Source organism: Staurois parvus, unplaced genomic scaffold (assembly GCF_062004578.1).
Source record: "Staurois parvus isolate SC_StPar_1 unplaced genomic scaffold, SC_StPar_1.0 ptg000025l, whole genome shotgun sequence".
NCBI lineage: Eukaryota > Metazoa > Chordata > Amphibia > Anura > Ranidae > Staurois > Staurois parvus.
This window is the reverse complement of record NW_028317821.1, coordinates 5962599-5990044: the sequence shown is the minus strand read 5'-3', so window position 1 is coordinate 5990044 and position 27446 is coordinate 5962599. Positions and strand designations below refer to the sequence as shown.

At 38.8% G+C, this 27446-nt stretch overlaps 1 protein-coding gene across 2 annotated transcripts in view; it reads right to left on the bottom strand.

The window, feature by feature from the left end:
• Nucleotides 1-8123: 8123 nt before the first annotated feature.
• The window catches only part of SCYL2 (SCY1 like pseudokinase 2), a 64402-nt gene continuing 45079 nt past the window's right edge, over nt 8124-27446 (bottom strand). For both annotated transcript variants that reach the window (XM_089694178.1, XM_089694187.1), the window contains exons 13-18: nt 24971-25089; nt 23263-23363; nt 21637-21703; nt 14971-15060; nt 12760-12879; nt 8124-12144 (exon numbers count right to left, since the gene is read on the bottom strand). In XM_089694178.1, the coding sequence (XP_089550304.1) occupies nt 11491-12144; nt 12760-12879; nt 14971-15060; nt 21637-21703; nt 23263-23363; nt 24971-25089 (1151 nt within the window). In that variant the 3' untranslated portion in view covers nt 8124-11490. The remainder of the gene's footprint in view (nt 12145-12759; nt 12880-14970; nt 15061-21636; nt 21704-23262; nt 23364-24970; nt 25090-27446) is intronic.

Genomic DNA, 27446 nt, shown 5'->3' with positions numbered 1-27446 from the left:
CTAATAGGATTTACTGGTGCCACACCCCTTACTGATAAGACACTGCAAATATGATCCATAACTAAAAAACTAATGAGGTTTGGAAGGTGCCATACCACAAAATTAATATAGTCCAAATGTTATAACAATTACCACTTGATCGATAAATTTGAAGCACAATTGTGGTAATTAAAACTAGCATGTGAACACATACATCACTCTTAAAAGGCATAAAATGCTTATAACAAACATAATTGGCTAACAACATTACAAAATCTCGCCTATGGAAGCATAAATATCATAATTAGCATAATCATTCCAAGTTGGTACTTTGTTTCTCCAACACGTTTCACGGGACGCAGCCCACTTCTTCAGGGAGACAAAGTATATAATTCTGAGATTGCACAAAATGGGCCAAAAGAAAAAAAAAAAGAAATAAACAGACATAAGTACATAGCATACTGAAATCATAGAAAATATAACTGACATAGACTCTGTTAGTATGTACCCATTGGTAAAATCAATGACTCTATGGAAAGCCAATGAGAAAACATGAGCATTAGGTCCAAACAACAAATGGAAGTGGTCCCTCAATCAAGAGTGTCGATGTCTTCAAGCACCAGAAAAGAGGGTTGCATTTGTAGCTCATTGGATCTCATGTTAATCAAAACTATGAATGAATGCTGAGTGTCATTTATGAGAGCCAGTGATATTGATACCTCAGATTGGATTGCTCTGCAGGAATCCAAAAACCTGAGACTGCCATAAAATTCTGGTCTAATAAACTGCTTACATACTGTGAATTGACTGTGCAATATTTGTGGGCATTGTCTGCAAAACCATACACTCTCATTTTTATTTCTTGATGTCACACTCACCTGTCCCACACTTCAGGCACTTACAGAGGTGCGGTCTTAAAAAGCAACACTATAACTATATTCCCTATACACACATTCCTGGAAGTATGGCTCATCAATATAGGATGCTGTAGTGACTACCAGCTGGGACTGGAAACATCATAGGCAAACGTACATATTCGCCAGCACACCACGGATCTCAGTATGGTCCAAAAAGGTTTTTATTCCAAAAAGATCACATCACAAAGAAAAGTGCAACGTTTTGGAGCTGCGCAGGACCCCTTTGTCAGACCTGTGATAAGGGTGTAGTAGTGATTATACAGACTATATATATATACATAAACCACCAATCAAAAACAAGAACATATCCCCACCCCCCTCATCTGGTATCGCATGACATCACAATCCCACCATAATAAGTAAAATATGATAAAATAGAGACATAGTACTAGAGTGTATATACCGCCATGTACTAAAAATTATCATCTACCAGGCGCAGCACTAATCTCGGTTGTCGGTCGCTAGTGAGGCTTGGCGTTGCTAAGCAACTGAAGTGGCCACCACTCAGGGTTTGCTTCGTGTGGCGCATGCGCGCATAGCTACTGAGTGGCGAGACACAGGCCACCGTCGCCATGGCAACGCATGGCGTGGTATTGTTCGTCAGGCCAGGGGCAGGCTCAGCTCCAGAAAGGGAGCTTTAGAAACACCAGTGACTGTGAGAAAAAGCAAAGTGAACGTGAAAGTGAAAAATAGAGAATGTAACAGTTATCAGCTAGAAAATAAAAACACAGAAAAAGGAACCACAAGAGAAAGAAAAAAGGGGAAAAAAAGAAAACAAAGAGAAAGAAAAGAAGAAAAGAACAAAGTAAAACAAGCAAAAAGATGGAAAAAAAAGAGAAAAAACGAGGGGGAAAAAGGAGGATAAAAAAAAAAAAGGAGAAAAAAGGGGGGAACTGAAAAACGAAAAAATTAAGAAAATAGGATAAAAAGGGGGGAAAGAAAAAAGAAAAAAAGTGAAGGGGGGGGGATAAGGAAGAAAAAGAAAAAAGAAAAGAAAAAAAAAGAAAAAAGGGAGAAAAAGAAGAAAAAAAGGAGAAAAAAAAGGGGGAACTGAAAAATGAAAGAAGGAAGAAAAAAGGAAAAAAAGAGGGAAAGAAAAAGGAAAAGTCAGGGGGGAAAGAAAACAAAGAAAGAAAAAAATAAAATGAATAAGAGAAAAAGAAGGAAAAAAGGAAAATGAGAGAAAAAAGGGGGGAACTGAAAAATGAAAAAAGGAAGAAAAAGGGGGAAAGAAAAAAGGAAAAAAGTGTGGGGGGGGGAGAAAATGAAGAAAGAAAAAAAGAAAAAGGAAAAAGAGAAAAAAAGAAAGGAGAAAAGAAAGAGAAAATGGAGAAAACAAGGAGAAAAAAGGGGGAACTGAAAAAAGAGAAAGGGAAGTAAGAAAAAAAGAAAAAAAAAAGGAAAAAAAAAAATGGGAAAAAAAAAATAAGAGAAAAAGAAAGAAAAAAGGAAGAAAAAGGAGAATAAAAGAGAAAAAAGGGGGGAACTGAAAAACGAAAAAAGGAAGAAAAAGGGAAAGAAAAAAAAATAAAAGTGAGGGGGGGGGGGGGAGACAACAAAGAAAGAAAAAGGAAAAAGAATAAGAGAAAAAGCAAGAAAAAAAGGAAGAAGGAGCAAAAAAGGGGGGGGGGGGGGAAGGACTGAAAAACAAAAAAAGGAAAGAAGGGGGGAAAGAAAAAAGGAAAAGTGCGAGGGGGGAAGAAAAGGAAGAATAAAAAAGAAAAAAAAAGGAAAAAGAAAGAGAAAGAGGAGGGAGCTGGAAAACGAAAAAAGGAAAAAAAGGGGGGGGGGAAAAGAGGGGAAAAAGGGGGAAAGAAAAAAAGAAAAGTAGGGTGGGGGGGGGGAGAAAACGAAGAAAGAAAAAAAGGAGAGAAAAGGAAAAAAAGAGAAAGAAAAAAGTGGTTGTTGGGGGAAGGAAGTGGGGAAATTGAGAAAAGGAAAGTGGGGAAATTTGGTTTTAGGGGTGAAGAGGAAAAAAAATTAAAAACAGAAGAAGAAAAAGGGGGGAAGAAAAGTATTGCCCCTAAGAACAAACAAAACCTCAAATAGCATTATCATCAGACTCTAGCCCAGCTGAACAATATATGCGGCTATATCAAGTGAAACCAGGGAACACGATTAATCTAGGAGCAAGGTCAGGGCTACATGGTCAGGCCTATATAGACTTATGGGCAAAAGGCGAAAAAAAAAAAAGTAGAAAAATAAAGGCACAAAGAGTGATATGTGCTATATGAGGTTTTTTTTGTTCTTAGGTGCAATACTTTTCTTCCCCCCCCCTTTTTTTCTTGTTTTCATTTTTTATCCTCTTCACCCCTAATACCAAATTTCCCCACTTCCTCCCCCCCACCACTTTTATTCTTCCTATTTTCTTTCTTTTTCCTATCAACTTCCTCCCCCCCCCCCCCCACACACACACAGTTTTCCTTTTTTCTTCACCTCCCCCCATCTTTGTGCTTTTTTTTTTTCTTTCTCCGTTGCCTTTTCCCCCTTTCTTCTTTCCCTTGTGGTTCCTTTTTCTGTTTTTTATTTTGTACCTGATAACTGTTACATTCTTTATTTTTCACTTTGCTTTTCATCAGTGTCCCTGGTGTCTTTACAGCTCCCTTTACGGAGCAGAGCCTGCCGCTGGCCTGACGAGCGATCCCATGTCATGTGTTGCCATGGCAACAGCGTCCCGCCACTCAGCAGCTATACACGCATGCGCCACAGCCTGATTGGTGGCCACCATCCGTTACTTAGCAACGGCAATGCCGAGCTTCTCTAGCGATCCCCGATCGACAACAGAGATTAGTGCTGCGCCTGGTAGATGATAATTTTTAGTACATGGAGGTATATACACATAGTACTGTCTCTATTTTATCATATTTTGGCAGGATTGTGACATCATGTGATGCCAGATGAGGGGGGTGGGGGATATGTTCTTGGTTTTGATTGGTGGTTTATGTATATATAGTCTGTATAGTCACTACTACACCCTTATCACATGCCTGATGAAGGGGTCCTATGTGGCTCCGAAATGTTGCACTTTTCTTTGTGATGTGATCTATTTGGACCATACTGAGATCCATGGTGTGCTGGCGAATATGTATGTTTAATTAAAAGACAACATGACCACATGCTGGCAGCAGACCTTTGATCTTCCCAGGCATTTTCTTAAGTGTTCACTAGTGCTTCCCAGTACTGTCTTTGTGACCTCCTTATGTTCCCAGTGCCCTTCCAGCCTGCACCAATCTCCTGTGTTCCTCAGTGTCGATCCAGCCTTTTGCTCCTGTGTACGCCAGTCTGTGACCCTGAGCCTTCTCCTTTGATTCTCGTTTTCCCCAGTCTGTATCCTGCCAGCATCCAGTCTTCCTTCGCCATCTACACTTCAGTCAGTTCCTGCTTGTCTGCACTAGTGTGTTTCCCCGTGGATCAGTTTTTGTGCACTCCCAGGCTGTGTTTCTCTTCCGTGCCTGTGCTACCTTTATCCAAGCGAATCCAACACCCCAGTGCTGCATGGGACTCGCTCGTTTCCTGTGTGCTTTCAGGGTGTTCTCTGTGTCTTGTTAGTACCTGCTCATCAGCAGTGTTTCTGTGTCTTTGTTGCTAACATATGTGCACAGGGCTGCAATCTAGATGTTGCCTGCAGCCAAATCCATCTCCATCATCAGGAGCTCTGGTAAATTCAAGGTTGCACCTTAGACTCTGACCTTCTAAGGGCTCTCACTTCCTTGGTTCTCTCCACCAGTGCCTTCCAGCCCATTCCAGACTCCTTGTAGCCACCTGTGTCTCCTGCATGGCCAATGCCATTGTATAATCTCAGCTGCAGCAATCAACTCCTGTTTGCCCAGTCTTCCTCCTAATAGGAGCAGATTCTTTAATCTATGGCACCTGATAAAACCTGCCTTGTCTCTCCCTCTTAAATTGCAACATACTAAAGCTGCAAATATACTGTGCATTGATTATACAATATTTCTAGATTGTGTCTGAAATACTACATTATTTTTATCTCTTGATAAACTCCGCCTCATCTCTCTCCTTAAATTGGGCCTAATAAATCTGCTTACCTACGTTGCGCTAACTGTACAATATTTCCTGTTATTGTCTGTGAAAGCAGTAAAATAACACATTGTTATCTCTTGAAAAAAAAAACAACATGCCCCATCTCTCCCTCTTAATTTGCAGCCTATTAAAGCTTCCTACACACTGTAAACTGTCAAATATTTGCAGGTAGTATCTGTAAAGTAAAACTATAATTTTTATTTCTTGATAAAAGCCTTCATCACCCCTCCCACTTAAATGGAAGCCTATTATAGCTGCTTACATACTTTTCATTGCTTGTACATTATTTGTGGCTGTTTGTGAAATAATACTAATTTTTATTTCTTGAGAGCACCTGCCTTATTGCTCCCTCCCAAATTGCAGCCTTAAAGATGCCTACATACTGTGCATCTTCTGTACAATATTCCTGGCTATGGTCTATGAAATAATATACTCAAAATTTCAATTTACTAATAAAACCTGCTCAGCTCTTTTAAATTATGACCTAACAAAGCGGCTTACATACTTTGCATTGACTTTAAAATATTTATGGCTGTTATCTGTGAAATAATATACTCCAATTTGGATTTCTTGATAAATCCTCCCGCTTATCTCCCTCTTAACTCAGCATAATAAAGATGCTTAAATAATGTGCATTGACAGCACAATATTTCTGGTTATTTTGTAAAAAAAATAATATGCTCATTTTTATTTCTGCTTCATTGCTCTTTTACTACGACCCATTAAAGCTGCTTACGTACTGTGAAATTACTTTACAAAATGTGCAGGTATTGCCTGGGAAATAATAAAAACACCTTATAATTTAATCATGCCTCCTCTCACCATCCTTAAATGAGGCCTAATAAAGCTTCTTGCATACGTTCATGGACTATACAATATTTCTGGCTAATGTCTGAAAAATATTTTAATAATTCTTGATAAAACCTGTGTAGTTTCTTGTTTTAAATAGTGGCTGAATAAAGCTGCTTACGAAATGTGCCTCAACTGTACAAAATTTGTGAAACAATACAGTTTAACGTGTGTTTCTCAATATAACCTTCCTAATCTCTCCTGCTTACATTCACCTAATAAAGCAGTCTACATACTTTAGACTGTCTGTACAATATTTCTAGCTATTCTCTATGAAATAGTACACTAAATCTTTTAAGTAAGAAAATTTGCCTTGTTTTTCCCATTTTAATTGCAGCCTAATAAGCTGCTTACATACTGTTCAGTGACTCAAAATCATTTTGTGGCATTTTTTTTCCCATTCTCATGTTTATTTCATTTATAACAAAACTGCATGGTCTCTCCCTAAATTGCAATCTGACAAAGCTGTTTACATGCTCTCCAGCCACTGTATTTTTATATGTGTTGCTATTGTCTATGAAATACACTCGAATTTTCACGTCATTATAAAAATTGCCTCATCCCTCCCCGTCTTACATTGCAGCCTGATCAAGCTGCTTACATACTCTCCAAATGATGTACTATGTACAGTATGTAGCTATTGTCTGAAATAATACACAATGATTTTTATTGCAGCATAAAAAAACTACCTTGTTTCTGGAATGTGGGGTTTTAGTTTTGAAGTCTGAAAATTAGACTAGCCCCCCCTTAAAATAGGGAATGCTGATTAAAGATGTGACTCCCGCAACCCTTAATCCTACACCAGAGCCAGCAAGTGGCTTCAGTTCAAAACTCATATTGTTGCATAGAAATATACTCTTTTTGGTTTTCTCCAGCTTTTTTGGAAGCAGCATGTCAACAGTCTTGTCTAATGGTGTATATTAATTAGAGTAATTGCATACTTTTAACAGTCTGTAATTGGGCTTTTGTTGATATTCTACATCATGCTATTATGAACAGTTACATAATACAAAAAACAAACAGCTTTTTAGAAGTTCCACTGATATGTAATCCATTTTAAGCAACAGTCAGCAGAATTGTCAGTAAAAATGGGATTTATAACCCAAAGTCCAACTCTTAATTTTTATGGTGTCATATTGCTTATCATGTTTTGCCCTTCAGTAGACAATGTGCTTTCTTAAACAATTAAGAAGCCTCTATAACGGGAGAGATGACAACAGAAGAGCTGCTAATGCTGACAATAGTGTCAGTGTCAGGTCGTCTCCATTTCTGGGGGCTTTCCCATAAAAAAATAAAAAAAACAGCTACGGGGTCATTAAAAGCTGTGCTTTGCAAATGGCAAAGTGGCATGTGCAGCGATAATTTTAATTTGGAGCAATCAATGTTAATGGTGTAGGAACTAAAGTAGTATGAGCTTCCAACATGTTTTCCCTGTGCTCAACATGTGATATCAAAGATCACATTGTTGAGCACAGTTTTTAGGATCTTCAAAGTAGCACCTTCTATTGTCAGTGTTTACAGAAACCACTTTCCAATACAAACTATTCATCCTATAAATAACTTACTGGTACATAATACACAAAACTGTGCTATCTGCCCCAGTCATAACCCTGTTGAGTGCTGCCATCTTACACAGTTTATAAAAGCCAGGCTGTCAATCAAATACACCTCCACCCTTCCTGTCAAATGCACACATCACTGCTTTCTGCCTACATCGGTGTCTAGGGGTTATTGTTAGGGTCTAGGGGTTAAGTAACTACTGAATTTGGACCAAAAGTCAACATTTACATAGCAATAATCAGTGCTTCCTCTACTTAAACTGAATAATTGTACCTGTCAAACAACTAAGCCCTGCAGATAGCAGCACATTGACAACTGGCTCCTGATACAGAACTGAACTGGCTGTCAGTATGACAACAAATCTCCACAGGAGTGCGGACAGCAGCTCCTGATACACAGATACACTGGGAACCACACTGACAACCTAGCACTGCAGATTACAAAAGCCACAAACTCTGGCAAAAGTTATTTCCAAAACAAAAATTCCTTGTTGCAAAAGGTTTAATAGATGTCAGCCAAGATCAACTTCTCCTTCTCAAAGCTTAGAATGGTTGACAGGCTCACTTTAAATGATCAGTTTTCCTTTCAATTATGAAGTGAAATTGAGTTGAAGTTGAAAAGCTTCGACTAGGACATTCATGTTTAGTAGTATTAATCACCTCCTGTGAGATCACTGTCCTCTTTGGCTACAAACATTAGTAATAGGCACAGGTTTTACAGCAGGGTTCAAAAAAATCATTATCCCCATTTTTATCAATAGAAAATATACAAACATCCTTTAAAGAGTGCTATAACCAGGCTTCATTTATTAATGGTCTCCTTATAAACATTTTGTTCAAAATGTAATTACTAACAACACAATTGCAACAAGATTGATAACATCACGCACAAACCTCAAAGAACGTGTTAGGAATTCAGACGATTTACAGTTTGATATATAAATTAAAGTAAATTGTTGACTCATTAAATATTATGTAACAAATCCATATACACCATAAGGCCCCATGGTCTTCAACATTAACTAGATAAACATAGTCTAAATCAATAAAACAGGTGATGAAGAGTCACTATTAATCAAACCTATTTGATTATATACAGTCCCAGAACACAGTAGGGTAAACAAGAAATCAAATTGGAGAAGAAAAAAAGGCAAACATTTCCTCTTTAGGACCTAAAGGTTGCAAGTAGCCATATTGCTTAGTTTGTGGCAATCTCTGTGCTGTGTAATCCTGGAATGTTGCATTAAAGGGAAAATCTGAAGTATTTTGATCAAATGACTGTCTGGGGGATAAAGGTAAGAATTGGAGCAATTAAAGAAGATTTGCCCTTAGCAACCAGATCTCATGTATCATTTTACTAGTGTTTGTATGAAAATGAAAATTAATGCTGGTTTCTGGTCATCCCTTCTAATACTCCAGGAGTCACTATTAGAGCATGAACATCTGAGATTTTTAACAATGGTCATATTAATAATATTGAAAGGCATATTAAAATACGAACTCTTTTATTGACTAGAAGATCCACTTGCAATACATGTAATTGCCTAAAAAGAAAAAAATGCAGTGCAAATAAATGATTTTCTTTGGAAGGTTGTCTTTCCCTCTGTAATTAAAAATCTATTCTATTCTAAAAAAAAAAAAAAAAAAAAAAATCATTTTAGGGATTCTTTTTAAACAATACACACTGACCAGTGAAAAATATTAGAGTGATTATATGACAGTGGTATATTGTACGGTTTGGTTAGTAAGTTGTGTAATTTTTTTTTGTGTCATTTAATTATAGAACTTTAAATATTCATGAATTCCGCCATTACTGTGGCAAAAATCAGCATTATGTTAGCTTATACAAAAAATATATAAAAATATGCTGCTTTACAACGGAAAAACTCTAACAAAAAACAAACATTCACAGTAGTCATTATATCCAAACAATTTAGTTATTCTGGTAATGCTGGCAATAAGCCTAAAAGTATAGGACTGAAAATGGAAAAAAATATTTGAGGCAGAGACCTTTTGTACGATAATCGCATAGTGCAAAGGTGTTCGGTCTGTGGTCCTCAGAACAGCTGAAGCCAATCACGTCAAGTTAAAAAGGATTATACATTTTTAAAAGGAACCTGGAAGGATACAGATATAGGCAGTGCTGATGCTGGGGTGGGGTCAGAGGTCACCTGAAGTCTGACAATTGCCTGCCTGTCAGCTGCCTGTTTTACAAATAGTAATTGTCCCTGACATTTAGTGCTAGGCTCAGACAAAAGGAAGTGCAAATAATATTTTATGCTTCGTTTAAAAAGGAAAAAAAAAAAACTTGGGGCATCACTACATGGGCATATTTTTGTGAGTGCTGTGACATGGCTGTAGAGAAGCTAACACATTTTGTAATTTGTTGACTTTTTTTTAGCCATTGGCAATGGTTGTAATTTCCCATGTGTCTGGGGCTTCTGGGTAAGAGGTTTTAACAATAATCATATAGAACACTGAATTGAATGTTTTTTGACTAGAACATCCACTCTTTTCCAAAGTGTTAGAAAATTTCTCTGACTGATTTCTAATACTTCAATGAACACATGGCAATTGCTTCTTTCTGCAAATTACACGCCAAAGGCAGGTGAATCGGGCAGGAACCTTCAATAGAAAACAGTCAGTGTTGTGGTCCTGACAAGACAGCCAGATGCCTCACCACCAGCTAACCTCTGTACAAGTTTTCCCACATAAGGCAGTCGGACGAACTTCATGAAAGCCGTCAATCAAAACCTCTGATATGAAAAGGGTTTGGAACTGCTGGTACTCTGAGTTTTTTTAAAGAAAAAGAAGGAATGTGAACCATCAAACGCAAAGGTCTATTGGATAAAAGATTAGATGTTTCTGTCAATCCTATACCATTTACATGAGAGCAAACAATCTCCATATTCACGGATTTCATTTTTTTTTTCTTTGCAGGATATATGCAAAGAAGCTTGTACATGTTAGGCATATGTTAAAACATTTTGTAGATTGGACTGTTTTCTAATAATTTTTAAAACTTACCATCAATGGTTAATTTCGGAGAAAAGTACAAAAAAAATGTATACCCCCATGATACAGTTAGGATTTGTTACAGTGCTTGGGCAAGCTAAAGTATGTGACAATGTGACAAAAAGAGATGACAGCAATACTACACATTTTACAGCGAAGTAATCTTTCTTTTGTGGCATAGGTCCTCTCGTTCTAAGTGAATTAAGAACTTGCTAGGAAAATGTGTGAAACACAAAAAAAAAATTTATTTATACAGTATATATTTTTTTAAATTATAAATAAACATACCAGTTGTAACTAAAATGAGAAAAAATAAATGTTGTTGGAGTTAAAATAAAACATGCTGCATGTCCGCAGAGGCTCTACTATGAACAGAAGTCATTAAAGAACCGGAACGTCATTAAGAAAACAAAAACATAGACCTTTGCAAATTTTCTGACACTCTCTAAAAGGTAGGGAATGTATTTTCTAATCTTATATTTGGTGCAAAACAAAAGGAAAAAAGGTTCTGTGATCTTGATATTTATATTTAAGGCTGAATAAAAGTGCTTCTCAATACCACTAAGGTATTATATTTCCTTTACAAGTAGTACAAGTCAAGGGAAAAAAAACAACTTTGCTCTTGGAATTTTTTTTTTTAAATATACTTGTTATTACCCTGAGGAAGATGTAGTAAAATGTGAAAAACAAATCTGATTTTGGTTAATTGATATATTTAGTAATCCCGGGTGCAATAACTGTGAGCCCACTACCCTAAACTAAAATACGGAAATGATAAAAACATATGTTTGTAGTTGGAACCGCAATCTGCAATGCCTTGTAAGAACAAGCCTGAGAATGCAGATAAGGGTCGTGGGTCTTAAAAGTATAGCCATGTGGAATTGTGAGATATGATTCAACAGTACACTTTTGGTGATTTTCTGTGTTTTGCTGCAGACATTTTTACAAAAAGAAAATTAATTGCGTATAGAAATCAGCTAATATAACCACAGAGTCATCACATAATGTAGGGAACAAAAGAACAACAAAACATACATTTCAGAAACCTTGTAATATCACAATGGCAGGGTAGAACCAAGAGATCTCAAGCAGGCTAACAACAATTATAAAACAATCCTTGAAAAAATAGTTTAGCCAAAAAGGTCTTTTAAATCATTGCTAGCTGAACTGCTATTTTTCATTGTGGTTGCTGGCTGCGTAAAGCCTTGAGGATTAAAAAATGGGTTAGATTGGACGCCAAAGCCAGTTTGTCCCATCATGCCTGTCTGTGTCACTGTGCCAGTCATATTCTGAGAATTTTGTGGGGGTACAAATTGGTTGAGCCAGGGATTCGGTTTCTGTTGTGACATCTGGTTCATACTCACTTTGGATTTTTGTGGGCCAAACAGAGTGTCCAATGATGACATGCCAGAAGAAGGCTTGCTGAGTGAGTTCTGCTGCAGCACACCAGGACTACTTATTGTACTGAAGTTCTGCATACTATTTGGGGTTGGCATAGGAGCCATTTTGTTCATTCCCATGGGGACCGTGCCAGTGAAGAAATTCTGGTTAGGAGTTCCAGACGCCATGTTCCCAAATCCAGAAGGCTGGAACCCGCTGTTTGAGTTAAGACCATTTTGGACATTTCGATTTAAACTCATATTATCAACAGGTGCTGGGTATCCAATATTTCCAGGCATGCTACTGAGAGGAGGAAAGCCACTCACGGTTGGTTTAGCATTGGCGCTTGATAGACTGTTGAGAGAGGTCATGTTCTCCATCAGTGTCTTTGTAAGGTCCTTTGTCTGGAGAAAAATCAAAGAAGCAAATTCAATGCTAAATCTTCAAATAAAAACAATATAGACAAACATACTGTACATAAGCTAGACCTATAAACATGAATACATTTTTGAATCCTGGATATATATGCATTAAAATTATCCAATCTGCATAGATCCATACTATTCATGAATTTTAACCTGTTCACATCAAGCGCACGCAAATGTGAGGCCTTCTGGCGTCTGGGCCTTGACGCCGAGCGGCCGCACATTTGTGTGGAATTAAAAAAACCCTGCACCCTGCACGCTCCCAGCACATATGTCCGGTACTCACAGAAAGGTCCCGATCTCTTGTGATCAGGACCTTTCCCGATCACGTGACCGCCATGATGGTGCATCACGGTGGTCAGATGACCCTAAAACCCTGCCCCGCCTCCTGGCTTCTGAAACCCTTAAAGGGCCAGGAGGCACCGGCACCAAGGGGTTAAACGACTCTACAATGTGTCCCATAAGCACAACACGTTTCTTTTCTTTGTCCAACTGGGATTTCAGACTAGTCAGTGCTCAGTAAGAATATGGACCTGCTAAACCCAGCTCTAGACTTCCCATTACCAGCCAGTAAGAGTGAACATCCTTCTCTACCTGTTTTACTGGAGCAGCTGCTGTCATTGTGGTGGGTGTCAGAGGGTGCTGGCTCTTCATCTTCTGGACTTGCTCTTGCTCTTTTGCAAGTTTTTGCTTCTCTTCAAGTGTAAGCGATACCTTATGAAATAAAACATGTGTCACTTGAAGTGGCAATTAAATATTAAACCTCTTCCTATGAAGTGAAAATCCAACAGGACAAACATAAAATATTCTGGTTAAGCAATCCCAGGAAAAGAGTAAAAATAACAACTGAGCTTTAATATACACATATCACCATGTGAACAGCTGCCTATGGTATCCCTATTATACTATGAATTTTCACATGCAGAAGACAATATATTTGTCATTTAGAAGTTTTGGTGTGTAGGCATGTTCCATCCAGATCATACTGAACAGAGGAACAGTGGGAAAGTGAAGAAAGAAATCGAGGGGTGGGGGGGGGGATAGGGGAAAAAGTAGTAAGAACTATAAGAAACGAGCAAACGAGAGTTAACTGTGGAAGAAGAGTTCCCAGGTATCCTAGCTAAGCCACTCTTCCCTGTTAACCACTTCAAGTCCGGACACTTTCACCCCCTTCCTGTCCAGGCCAATTTTTAGCTTTCAGTGCTATCACACTTTGAATGACAATTGCGCAGTCATGCAACACTGTACCCATATGAATTTTTTAGCATTTTTTTTGAGACAGGTAAAACTTTATTTTAGTGGGATTTATTCACCACTGGGATTTAAATTTTTTGCTATATAAAAATGAAAAAGTCTAAACATTTTGGAAAAAAAAGTGTTATTCTTATAAAATTTTGCAAATAAATAATCTTTCTTCATAAATCTTGGCCAAAATGTATTCATCTATCTTTTTAGTAAAAAAATAAAATAACCCAAATTACTTTATAACCAAAAATATAATTTTTTAAAAACATATTTTACATTTTAATTTTTTTTTTATATTATTTATGTTTTTGTTTTAACATACTGTCACCCTAGTGACACTGAACTGATGGTGGGGGGTGATGAAGATTTTTTTTTTTCTTTCTTTTTACACTGATTGCTTTTACACCCATAAAGGCTGTAAAAGCAATAATTTCTCCTTCTCTCTAGCTGCATTCTTGCAGCCATTGAGAAATACTGTGAGAGCTGTGATTGGTCACAGCTTGTCACATGGTACAAGGCTGTTGTGAATAGCCTTGTACCATGTGACCTCTATGATCATTCACAGATTTCACTAGTAGTAAGCAATGATGTCAGAAGTGACACAGCGGGCACCGGATCGCGGTGCCGCACGCTCCCAGGGAGAGCGTACAGGCAGTGAATGCGGAGGCCGTTTATAAATGGCCACCCGCTCCTGCACTTCTCCCGTCTGGCCGTTTATATACATGGGCCAGAAGGGATGTGGTTAATATGAGGCTGATGTACAGAAGTTAAGAATCTTAGGACAACAAGCTATGTGAATATAAACTCCAATAAGCTAAGTATTTGAAAAGCAAATTACTATTTACTTATATCTTCTGCACATGACTAGGATATTAAACTGCACAAGAATTTGCTTTTCTCATGAACAGATAATTGAAGTCGATAGTTATATAATTTAGGTCTCGTGTCAACGGGCGTTCCTTTCAAGTGCTGTGTTTGCCATTTGTACGAGAACACATGCATTCTAGTGGCAAATGACAAGCATTTGACAAGAAAAGACTACATTGGGCCTGCTTTTCCTACAAATCAAAAGCACCAAATTAGGACAAGCTGTGTCCAAAGAAATGCAGCACAAAGCAAGTCAAATACAGCCTCTGCCCTGCCATGTGTACTGCTCAGTTAAAATCTATAGGATTTTGATGACCTGCATTTGACATGCGTTAAAAACTCATTTAGTAAATCCGCCCATATAAGTCAGGCTTTCAATATAAAAGCCTGGTTGAGCATATTTAAATTAAGGCCTCAATCTTCAGAAACTTGTTTATTGAGTTATTCAAACATTGAAAATGTTTGAGCTTTCCATTTACTAGTTAATATTCAAATTTTAGCACATTTTATCCACAGACAGGTGAACTGTGATAGTATGCTATTCAAATTACCAGGCTATTTCTACATAGATGACACATGATTAGTTTGCTTCAGCAAAAGAAAACAGTTTTTGTCCCCTTCCGATTCTTTTTGTAAACTTTCCAATTTTTGATTCTTTACGATTTTTTTGTAAACAGCCATCGGAGTACCTACCTTGCTGGGCTGCTTTGGGACATGGCCATTTTCTTGTCTTTCACTGGCACCAGTAAGGAAATCTTGTCCCATGTCAAATGTTTTCTCAACCTGGCGAAAAAGTATATAGATCAGCACCTTTACAGGAACTTTTTTGATATGTACAACTGTCATTATGTAGTTTCTCTTATACCCAATATGACAGCTCCACTTATTCTTACTGGCTTTGAGGACAAATGTTGAATGAACCCTGATTTTCCAGGACTAAAAATAAACTCTAAAGTTAATTATGTGATACGCTGGGGAAAAGGAATTAAACAAAACCATCCCAGAGAAAGACTGGAAGGACATCTGGTCTTCCACTGCCAAGAGCTCTTATTATTCTAGCTTTAGAGAACTCTTATAAAGTTCATTTGTGTTGGTACTTAACTCCTTGCTTGAACTTCGAAATATTTACTATAACATTCACCTTTTTGCTTTCGTGGCTGAGAACAAGAAGGAACTACATGTATATGCAATTGTTTACATTATGTATTCTGTATTTGCAAAACTTTAATAAAAAAATACTCTGAGCAAGAAAAACATACAGATCAACCATTTGAAAAGTATCCATACAATATCTGTTCTGAAAAAGGAAGGGGATGGAGCTTATTTTTTTATTTGACTCTATAAAAAATGCTTAAATGCTTGAAGAATTTTACACAATTCTTGCCACATAACTCACTTTTAATGCATGCATGAGGATTTTTTTATTGTAATCTTAATAGTTCTCTTACATCCCGGTCACATCCCATGCGACTTGCAAATCGTATGCCAAGTTGCACCCTATTGTCCACAACTACAGCGGTCAAATCGATGCGGTTCCGACTTGGTTGGAGCCGCACCAATTTCTAAAGGTAGTACATGTACTACTTTTGGTGCGATTTGCATAGACATCTGTGTCAGCTGTCTTGTAAATCGCACCTGAAATCAGCATCTCACCCGACTTTGAAAACATGCGACTTCACTGTAAGTCACACAATTTCAAAGTCGGGCTTGATGTGACCGGGGAGTTAAATTCCAGTAAAAGCTAGCCAAGCTTAAACCTACTCCCACCCCCATTCTAATCCCTATGCTAACTACCCTGCAAAGGAATGATGTGTATACCCAACTAATCTAAGGGTGCTCCGGTATGTCACTGCCCAGGCTCTGCAGCCATTGTCGGCGATCTCTCCTCTCCCCTCCCCTGAAGCCAGTTACTTACCTACATATTTCCTTAGGAATCAACCTGAGGACAGCCTGGAGGCTGAGTGTATTGGTGCAAAGGTAAAGGGCACCTGAACATGTGAGTAAATTTCTTGCTTTTATTTATGACAATTTAAAATCTGTAATAAATACTACACTATGAGAAATTATTTTCTCTGGCATATATACATTTTTTATTGAGGGGGAGCTGTATGGCATTTTGGAGGAAAAGATCTTTATAGAAGAAAGAAGCTGAATTAAGATTCTGGGACACCAAGTGTATATGACCTTCCTTTTAACCACTTGCCCTCCTGAGGATTTACCCCCCTTCCTGACCAGGTCATTTTTTGCGCTAAGGCGCTGCGTTACTTTGACAATTGCATGGTCATGCAACACTGCACTGCACTGAAATGAAATTTACATCCTTTTTTCCCACAAATTGAGCTTTCTTTTGGTGGTATTTGATTACCTGTGCATTTTTACATTTTTGCGCTATTAAAAAAAAAAAAAGACAATTTTGAGAAAAAAAACAATATTTATTACTTTTTGCTATTAAACATGTCCAATAAAACAATTTAAAAAATAAAATTTCGTCATAAATTTAGGCCAAAATGTATTCTGCTACATGTCTTTGCTAAAAAAAAAAAAAAAAGTATATTAATTGGTTTCTTTTTTTTTTTTTACTAGTAATGGCGGCGATCAGCGACTTATAGCAGGACTGCGGTGGACATGCTGACAATGGGGGGAACTGACTGTCACTGACATCTCTAGTGACACCAATACAGTGATCAGTGCTAAGGTGCTAAGGGATCAAAGGGTTAACTACGTGCTGGGAGTGTTTTACTAGGGGGGTGTGTCAGTGTGCTTCACTGTAATCAAACTGCTTTGGATGGCTGCCATCCAAAGCAGTGTGCCCTGTTGGAGATCCTCGGAAATCACCAGCCGCCGGCGAGTAATTACTGGCCGGGACCCGGTGATTGACAGTTGCGGCCGCCAATGGTGGCGTGGGTAGGGCGCATGCTCCCTACCTGGAAATGCAAAATCACGTATATATACACACGTGATTTTGCGCACCCATGTCACCCTGTAGCAGTATTTCTGCTATAGGGCAGTCGGGAAGCGGTTAATTAAGGGGTCATGGATCTGTGTTAAGTGATTGAATTGGAGTGGCACAAGTGGTGACGCACTAATTTAGCTAGGAAAAAGAGCATCTTTTACACATTGTTTAGTGTGGGTCTTTCACACTTATCAATATACACTTATGTGTTTTAGGATGTTATTTATGATGTTACTGTTTACATATAATGTGTAAGCACTGCACTTTTATTTTCAAAAAGTGTGTATGCACTTTAAAGGGGTAGCTAAACATTTTTCATATTTATATGCCAGATTCTTCATGTTTATATGTCCCTATTGGTTTATTGTTTTGACTTTGTATGAAGTTGGCGCCCATCATAAATATTATAACCAAGCTTAAACCTACTCCCATCCCCATTCTAATACCTATGCTAACTACCCTTTAAAGGAACAATGTGTATACATAAATAATCTAAGGACACTCCGGTCTGTCAATGCCCAGGCTCTGCAACCAATGATCTCTCCTCTCCCCTCCCCTGAAGCCAGCTGCTTACCTACATATTTACTTTCTTTTACTAAAAATATCTTCAAATATAACATATAGCTCAACTATATAAAACAATATGAATAAAAATCTCACAAAAATATGTTCTTTTTTTATTAATATGGTAGCAACTGCCAAAAATGAACAGCTAGGGTGAGGGGGGCTCGGCTGTGCATACAGTGCCTTGAAAACGTATTCACACCCCTTGAAATTTTCCACATTTTGTCATGTTACAACCAAAAGCATAAATGTATTTTATTGGGATTTTATGTGATAGACCAACACAAAGTGGCAAATACTTGTGAAGTCGAATGAAAATGATAAATGGTTTTCAAATTTTTTTACAAATAAATATCTGAAAAGTGTGGCGTGCATTTGTATTCGGCCCCCTTTACGCTGATATCTTAAGTAAAATATTGGAACCAATTGCCTTCAGAAGTCACCTAATTAGTAAATAGAGTCCACCTGTGTGTAATGTAATCTCAGTATAAATACAGCTGTTCTGTGAAGCCTTCAGAGGTTTGTTAGAGAACATTAGTGAACAAACTGCATCATGAAGGCCAAGGAACACAACACAGGTGAGGTATAAAGTTGTGGAGATGTTTAAAGAAGGGTTAGGTTATAAAAAAATATCCCAAACTTTGAACATCTCACGGAGCACTGTTCAACCCATCATCCGACAATGGAAAGAGTATGGCACAACTGCAAACCTACGAAGACATGGCTGTCCATCTAAACTGACAGGCCGGGCAAGGAGAGCATTAATCAGAGAAACAGCCAAGAGGCCCATGGTAACTCTGGAGGAGCTGCAGAGATCCACAGCTCAGGTGGGAGAATCTGTCCACAGGACAACTCTATGTCTGGAGGAAAAGAAATGTAATCTCCAAACACGGAAAGGTTTCTTCACAGTAAGAGCTGTGAAAATGTGGAATAGACTCCCTCAAGAGTTGGTTCTGACCAGCTCAGTGGATTGCTTTAAAAAAGGCCTGGATTCTTTCTTAGATACACATAATATAACTGTATACTAACATTTATAGGTAAAGTTTATCCAAGGAATATTTGATTGCCTCTCGGGGGATCAGGAAGGACTTTTTTTTCCCAGCAGGAGCAAATCGGGTAATGCTCTGCTGGGTTTTTTTTGCCTTCCTCTGGGTCAACTGTGGGTATAGGATTATAGCCTTTTTATTTATTTATTTATTTTAATGGTTGAACTGGATGGACTTTTGTCTTTTTTCAGCCAGACTAACTATGTAACTATTAGTCATGCACGCCACAAATCTGGCCTTTATGAAAGAGTGACAAAAGGAAAGCCACTGCTGAAAGAAAGCCATAAGAAGTCCCATTTACAGTTTGCAAGAAGCCATGTGGGGGACACAGCAAACATGTGCAAGAAGGTGCTCTGGTCAGATGAGACGAAAATTTAACTTTTTGACCTAAAAGCAAAAAACGCTATGTGTGGCGGAAAACTAACATTGCACATCACCCTGAATACATCATCCCCACCGTGAAACATGGTGGTGGCAGCATCATGTTGTGGGGATGCTTTTTGTCAGCAGGGACAGGGAAACTGGTCAGAGTTGATGTGAAGATGGATGGAGACAAATACAAGGCAATCTTAAAAGAAAAACTGCCTGCAAAAGACTTGAGACTGGGGCGGAAGTTCACCTTCCAATAGGACAACGACTTTGAACATACAGCCAGAGCTACAATGGAATGGTTTTTCATCAAAACATATTCATGTGTTAGAATGGCCCAGACAAAGTGCAGACCTACAGTTAGGTCCATATATATCTGGACACAGGCACAATTTAAGTTTTTTTTTCAGATATTGACCAAAACATATTCAAGCTATAGTTATATAATAGGATATGGGTGGAAAGTGCACACTCTCAGGTTTAATTTGAGGGTATGTACATCCAAATTGGAGAAAGGGTTTAGGAATTACAGCTCTTAAAAGTAGCCATCCCCCTTTTTCAAGGGACCAAAAGTAATTGGACAATTGTATCAAAAGCTGTTTCATGGCCAGGTGTGGGCCACTCTATTATTTCTTCATCAATTAAGCAGGTAAAAGGTCTGCAGTTGAATCTCAGTGTGGTATTTGCATTTGGAATCTATTGCTGTGAACCTACATTATGCGTTCAAAGGAGCTGTCCATGCAAGTGCAACAGGCCATTATAAGGTTTCAAAAATGAATCAAATCCACCATAGAGATAGCAGCAACATTAGGAGTGGCCAGTCAACAGTTTGATACATTCTGGGGAAAGAAGAACGCACTGGTGAGCTCAGCAACATAAAAGGGCATGGATGTCCACGGAAGACAACAGTGGTGGATGATTGCAGGATCCTCTCTATGGTAAAGATAAACCCATTCACAACATCCAGACAAGGGAAGGACACTCTCCAGGAGGTGGGTGTATCATTGTCAAAGTCTACAATCAAGAGAAGACTTCACGAGAGCAAATACAGAGGGTTCACCACAAGGAACAAACCATTCATAAGCCTGAAGAATAGGATAAACAGATTAGACTTTGCCAAAAAAATCTAAAAAAGCCAGACCAGTTCTGGAAAAGCATTCTTTGGATGAATGAAACTAAGATTAATCTGTACCAGAATAACTGGAAGAAAAAAGTGTGGAGAAGGCTTGGAACAGCTCATGATCCAAAGCACACAATGTCATCTGTAAAACATGGTGGAGGCAGTGTGATGGCATGGGCATGCATGGCTTCCAGTGGCACTGGGTCATTGGTGTTTATTGATCATGTGACAGAAGACAGAAGCAGCCGGATGAATTCTGCCATGTTTAGAGATATACTGTCAGCCCAGATTCAGCCAAATTCAGCAAAGTTGATTGGACGGCGCTTCACAGTACAGATGGACAATGATCTAAAACACACTGCAAAAGCAACCCGGAGCTTTGGAAGGAAAAGAAGTGGAATATTCTGCAATGGCCAAGTCAATCACCTGATCTCAACCCAATTGAGCATGCATTTCACTTGCCGAAGGCAAAACTAAAGGCAGAAAGACCCACAAACAAAGAACCTCTGAAGACAGCTGCATTTAGAGCCTGGCAAAGCATCAGAAAGAAGGAAACCCAGTCTTAGGTAATGTCCATAAGTTCCAGACTTCAGGCAGTCATTGCCAGTAAAGGATTCTCAACAAAATATTGAAAATGAACATTTTATTTATGATTATATTCAAGTGTCCAATTACTTTTGGTCCCTTAAAAAAGGGGGATAGCTATTCTTAAGAGCAGCAATTCCTAAACCCTTCCACCAATGTGGATGAACATACCCTCAAATTAAACCTGAGAGTGTGCACTTTCATCCCATTTCCATTTTATATTTATATAAATACCTGAAAAAAAACTAAAATTATGCCTGTGTCCAAATATATATAAACCTAACTGTAAATCCTATTGAGAATCTATGGAAAGACTTGAAAATTGCTGTTCACAGAAGCTCTCCATCCAATCTGACAGAACTTGAGCTATTTCGCAAAGAAAAATAGGCAAAAATGTCACTCTTCAGATGTGCAAAGCTGGTAGAGACGTACCAAAAAAAGGCTTGCAGCTGTAATTGCAGCAAAAGGTGGTTCTACCAAGTATTGAAAACCATTTATCAATTTCCTTACACTTCACAATAATGTGCCACTTTGCGTTGGTCTATCACATAAAATCCCCCAAAAAATTAATTTATATTTTTGGTTGTAACATGACAAAATGTGGAATATTTCAAGGGGTATCAATACTTTTTCAAGGCAATGTAACATAGCCCACAGTTTCAAGAGTGCATTATGACAAACAAGTAAAACAACATCTTTTAAAACATGTTTTTTGTTATTACCTGATTGTTTGTCTTATTAGCTTGTGCCTCTGAAGACATATTTAACTGACTTGAGATATCCAAAGATCTAGAACAGAAAGAATACATTAATTGTTTACAAGCTTCTCTAACCCAGGGCAAAATAGAGGTTCGCTTTCAGTTTAGATTAAATTGTGAACCACAAAACTGCCTAGCAAATGTTGTCATTAAAATTGATTATGGGAATACACCGACATGTACATGGACATTTCTTGGTAGACATAACCACACATTTTATTTGTTTTTTTATAGTTTTTTTTGAAGTAGAACACAAAACACTAATGCCATAGACAGTTTCATCACTTTTTAACCGCTTTACCACCGCCCTATAGCAGAAATACTGCTACAGAGCGGCAGGAGTGCCCAAAATCACACACACACACACGTGTATATATATATATATATACACACACACACATATATACACACACACACACACACACACATATATACACACACACACACATATATATACATACACACACACATACACACACACGTGACTTTGCATCTCCAGGTAGGGGGCGCGTGTGAATCGCACGCACGAGGCCTACACACGCCACCATTCGCGGCCTCGGCTGTCAATCACCGGGTACCGGCCGGTGATTGCCGACGGGGGAGAGAACTGTATGTACACAATACAGTTTTCTCCCCCTGTGAGCTTCAGCACACTGCTTTGTATGGCCCTGCATAGCAGAGCCATACAAAGTAGTGTGCTTACAGTGGAAAGCACAGACACAGCCCCATAGTAAAACACACACAGCTCATTGTTAACCCTTTGATTGCCCCTCATGTTAACCCCTTCCTGCCCAGTGTCACTAGTACAGTGTCAGTGCTTTTTATTAGTACTGATCACTGTATTGGTGTCACTGGAGATGTCAGTGACACCAAGTCAGTTCCCCCCAGTGTCAGAATGCCCGCCACAGTCCCGCTATAAGTCGCTGATCGCCGCCATTACTAGTACAAAAAAAAAAAGTAAAAAAAAAAATCTTGTATAAATAACACCATTTGTAAACGCTATAACTTTCACCTAAACCAATTAATTTCCACGTATTGGGATTTTTTACATTTTTTTATTGGGCATGTCTAATAGCAAGAAGTCAAAAATATTGTTTTTTCTCTCAAAATTGAGGGGGTTTTTTTTGTTTATAGCGCAAAAAATAAAAAATGCACAGGTGATCAAATACCACCAAAAAAAAAAGCTCTATTTGTGGGGGTAAAAAGGACATAAATTTAATCTGGGTGCAGCGTTGCATGACTGCGCAAATGTCAAAGTGACGTAGCGCCGTAACACAAAAAATGGCCTGGTCAAGAAGGCGGGTAAGTCCTCAGGAGGGCAAGTAGTTAAAGGCTCTCATTAATGCCAGAATTCAATTATAAATATCTGAGCTCCAGGGCCCCACAGTGCATATCTAGATCCCCACTTTTACATCGCCCCTGTTTTTCCTATTGGGTAGTTAATGTACCCATCACATGAGCCCCAATAGTGCTTTGGAAATCTCAATGATCAGAGATGATGACAAATCATGTACAGCCCAACTAATGGGTGCAGGAGGGTGACATCTGTAGGTGAACTAATGGAAAGTGTTCAAGGGAAAGTCTACTTACTTCTGCTGTTCTTGCATAACATGAAGCTGCTCCAGCTTGGTTCTATGCTCTGCCTCTAGCTTGCTCAACATCTCTTTAACCACAGCCATGAATGAATTGAACTGCAAAGGAAGGTAATACTGGCAATTATTACAAGCATAAAAAAAAATCACTTTCATTGTGGTCTCCATACCTTCCTGTCCAGGGTTCTTCATACTGCAGAATTACCCAGTCTAACGCTGAAGAAATACAGACAATAGTTTTGCCTACAGACACTGCTGACATCTTTGTCCCACAATGCGCTGTACTAGCAGACCACATGTCCTATACTAAGGAATAGGTTATGTGATTGAATTCAAAGCTCTTGAGGATTCTTATATCACAAGAGAATAATAACATTTTAGGTACACTGAAAAGTGTCTATATTGACTGAATGTTTTTTTTTTAATCCAAATTCTGCTTCCCACAAGGGATAGTATTTCACTTGTGGAATGTGCCTACTTTTATGTGTCAGTGGAATGTGCCTACTTTTATGTGTCAGAAGCTGGGTTATTGTCTCTTAGAAAGGACTAGAAAATCTCTAATATTACTTATGTAAAGGAAGCATTATTTGGTGCCAAAATTAAAACTGTACTTTAGGTGTTTGTTACAATGATGCCTCCCTTCACCAAAGGTCATATTTAAAAAATGACTGATGGTCAGGTGTTAGTACAAGTTTAGGTGCTTCCTACAAGTGATGGTACTTCACTTGTAGAATATGCCTGCTCTCATGTTGCAGAAACTGGGTTATTTTGAGGAGCTCCTGCAGTTTGCTGAGCATGAGTACTGCAACTCTACAAGTGGTCCTAACTATATAAACTTCAGTAAAAGCTGGAGATCAGTTTTAGTAAAAGGCAAAAGATTTATACGATCTGAAGAGAAACCAAAGTATTGGAGATCAGTTTTAAAGAAGTGTGGTCAAAGCTCTTTTGGCTATACTTCTATGGGTCACAGGAGTGCACTTCATTCTGTACTCCTCTGACCTGTTTTCAGCTGACAGCAGGCTCGACGTTCCAGGATCAGGAAAGATCCCAATTTACAGTCGGGATCCACCCAGATGGCTCAGCCTCTCAGTGTGCCGCTCCCGCCCAATCTACATCCTGATGCTTCAGTGAGCGCTGGAGGAGCAGATTAGAGAGCCAATGACTAACAGTTACTGGCTCTCTGCAGACTGAAGACTGAAGACCGAGAGCTGAGCAATCAGCAGTCTTTGATCACTTGGTTCTTGGGTCTTAGAGCCGGCAGGGGACAAATGCAACATGGATTGATGCTGCATCCACCAGGGTGTGTATGATTGTTTGTTTTTTTAAATTCCCGAACTTCTCTTTTAAATTCTTCACTATACAATTTATTCTTAGGTGAGCCTGCAACTCGCATTGCTAGTTGTGGTGCAGCTGCATTGAGGGGCGAGTTTGACAAGTGGTGTTAATGGTTAAACTGCACCTGGAGCTAAAAATTCAGGCCTTCACCATCACTTCAGAGGCCAAGTGAAATCTTTGTAAATGTGTGAAATTACATACATTTAACAAAACATTCACACAGCCAATATATTGCACTTGTTTACTTGGTAAATATATTGGTTCTGATTTTTCTAGTTAGAAAGTTCAGCATGCAAAACATAAAAATATTACTGTTGTAACCATTATAATGTATTATATTTGATTTTCATTCAACAAAGCCAAAAACTCACCTGGCTGAGATTAAGGTTATTATCTATACTCAGCGGAATCAAGTGTGGCAGCACTTTCCCGGCAAGCTGCTCTTTGGTAATGCCAAGCTTCTTATGAGTAAAGGTACATTTATAAATACCTGTCAGGATAAAACATATTTATATTGCTTTAATTTAAAAACTGCCTGTAATTAACACAAAAATGAACAAAAACATCAGAGGACTAAATGCAAAGAAACTAAAGAAGACCTGGACAAATTGAGGCCCCAGGGCCACAACCGGCCCTCGATACCTCCACTGTCAGCATGTCTCACTGACAGAGAGGCACACTGACAGATGGTCATGTGGACAGCTGCAAGAACTGGAAGAAGAGAGCCTAAGTAGCTGATCAGCACATCGGGGAGGCTTGGTGCTGGCAGGAGAGAGATGCCTATGCCTGACTCTCTCCCTCCATGCTGCTACTTGGCTAAGTTCTTCCTATGTCAGCCCCTGCATGCTGCAACCCCCAGGAGCCATGCACCTGTTCTTCACTAAAGGTCAGGATCTGCAGAAATCCCCGCTGTCCCAATCTCAGGCGCTCTCCTTCCATTCACAGTGCGTTTCAGGAGGCATTTGACAGGCAGCAAGGTGGTGTTATGTTGCCTTCGCGCCACCTGATTTAACCCTATAATGGCACATTACCAAGCTGCAACTGCGTGCTTTGCACACAGTTGTGAGGCAGCTGCATTGAACTCAATGGGCGAGTTTGACAAGTGTTGTCAATGGTAAAATTGTGCACCCCGAGCTACAAATGCCGCAGACGCAAAGTGGATGCGGCATGGAAAATAGCCCCATCCAGCTGTGGCTTTACAGTTGGGAGGGCAAATGGGAAGCGGTAAAACTACAGCTTAGCTTCTCGTTTTTACAACCCCTCCCCTGACTGAAAGATCTATTTTATGACATATTCCGGACTTATTATTCCTAGCACCAGGTGTTTGTTTTCTATAGGTTTATGCATTTTTGGACTTTCCCAGGTCCAGAATGAATACTGAGCAGAATTAAGTTCGGCCCTCCACAACAGTCCCAGTTTCTCATGTAGCCCCTTGGGAAAATTAATTGTCCACCCCTGAACTAAAGAAACAAATGATTAAATACAACAAATCACAGAATTTACATTATACAAAATGATCTTAGTTGTATTATCTCAAGTATTGATGTCAGTGGATGCTCTGATGGTCATAAATATCTAATGACACAAAAAGGTATCAAATTCACTTCATCTACCATTTATTTATTTTTATTATTTATTACAGGTACTTATATAGCGCTGTCAGTTTACGCAGCGCTTTACATATATATTGTATATTCACATCAGTCCCTAACCCTCAAGGGGCGTACAATCTAAGGTCCCTAACTCACATTCATACATACACATACTAGGGACAATTTACACAGGATCCAATTAACCTACAACATGTCTTTGGAGTGTGGGAGGAAACGGGAGTACTCAGAGGAAACCCACGCAGGCACAGGGAGAACATGCAAACTCCAGGCAGGTGGTGCTGTGGCTGGGATTCGAACCAATGACCCTAGCACTGCCAGGCGGAAGTGCTAACCATTTAGCCACTGTGCTGCCCACTGTTATTTCATCATTAATATAATTTAAAGCTAATCACCAGCTTTTAGTAAAATTTTAATTGATTGTGACTTCATCCACCCACTACTCCACCCCAGCCAATCAGAGAAAGCTTTGTATTAATTCACAATATACAAAGCTCCCGGTGAAAGGATGAGCTTGGCTCTGCCGGCCTCATTTTGTTCTGGGTGTGGGAAGAGAAGTTCCTAATCCACTGCCAGAACACAGCACTGTATACAGTATGTAACTGAGGCTATATACAGTTCAGACAGCACTGAGAGACGCTGCATGTCTCCTAGTGAAGGTAATAGTTTGTTTGGACCAGCTTTGTCAAAAACATATTAGGTTTTCTATATGGCTGGCAGATTTCAAGTTTAGCCTTTGATTAATACAATCATAATTGTATGGTTTGAGTCTTGTAATGAATAAAAAGATTCCTGTCATCGTGACACCCATTTCCTTTATTTACTGTCCCAGGAGAGGTAATGAATTTCTCCAATTTGGACACAAATAGCAATGAAACCTAACGAATTTAAAAAGTAGGTTGGTATTTGGCTGTAAGGGCTGATTTACAAGAAGTCTAGCAACCGATTAAACATAACCTTCAGAAAATAATTTGATTTTCTGCTATACAGAACTGCTTAAAGAATATGTAAACCTAACATTTCATACTACTGATATGTGCCTGGGGTACCATGTACTTGTCTGAAAAAGTATCCTGTTCTCTTTGTATTGCTTCCTCTGTGTGAAATTTCTGGTGTTCCTGCCAGTCCCTCTGTTTTCCTAAACCTGACCACAATAGGCAGGAGAGCATGCCATGGTCATTTCTATAGCTGTGCTGGGAACTCAGTGTGCTCTCCTCCAATGATCAGACTTGTCCTG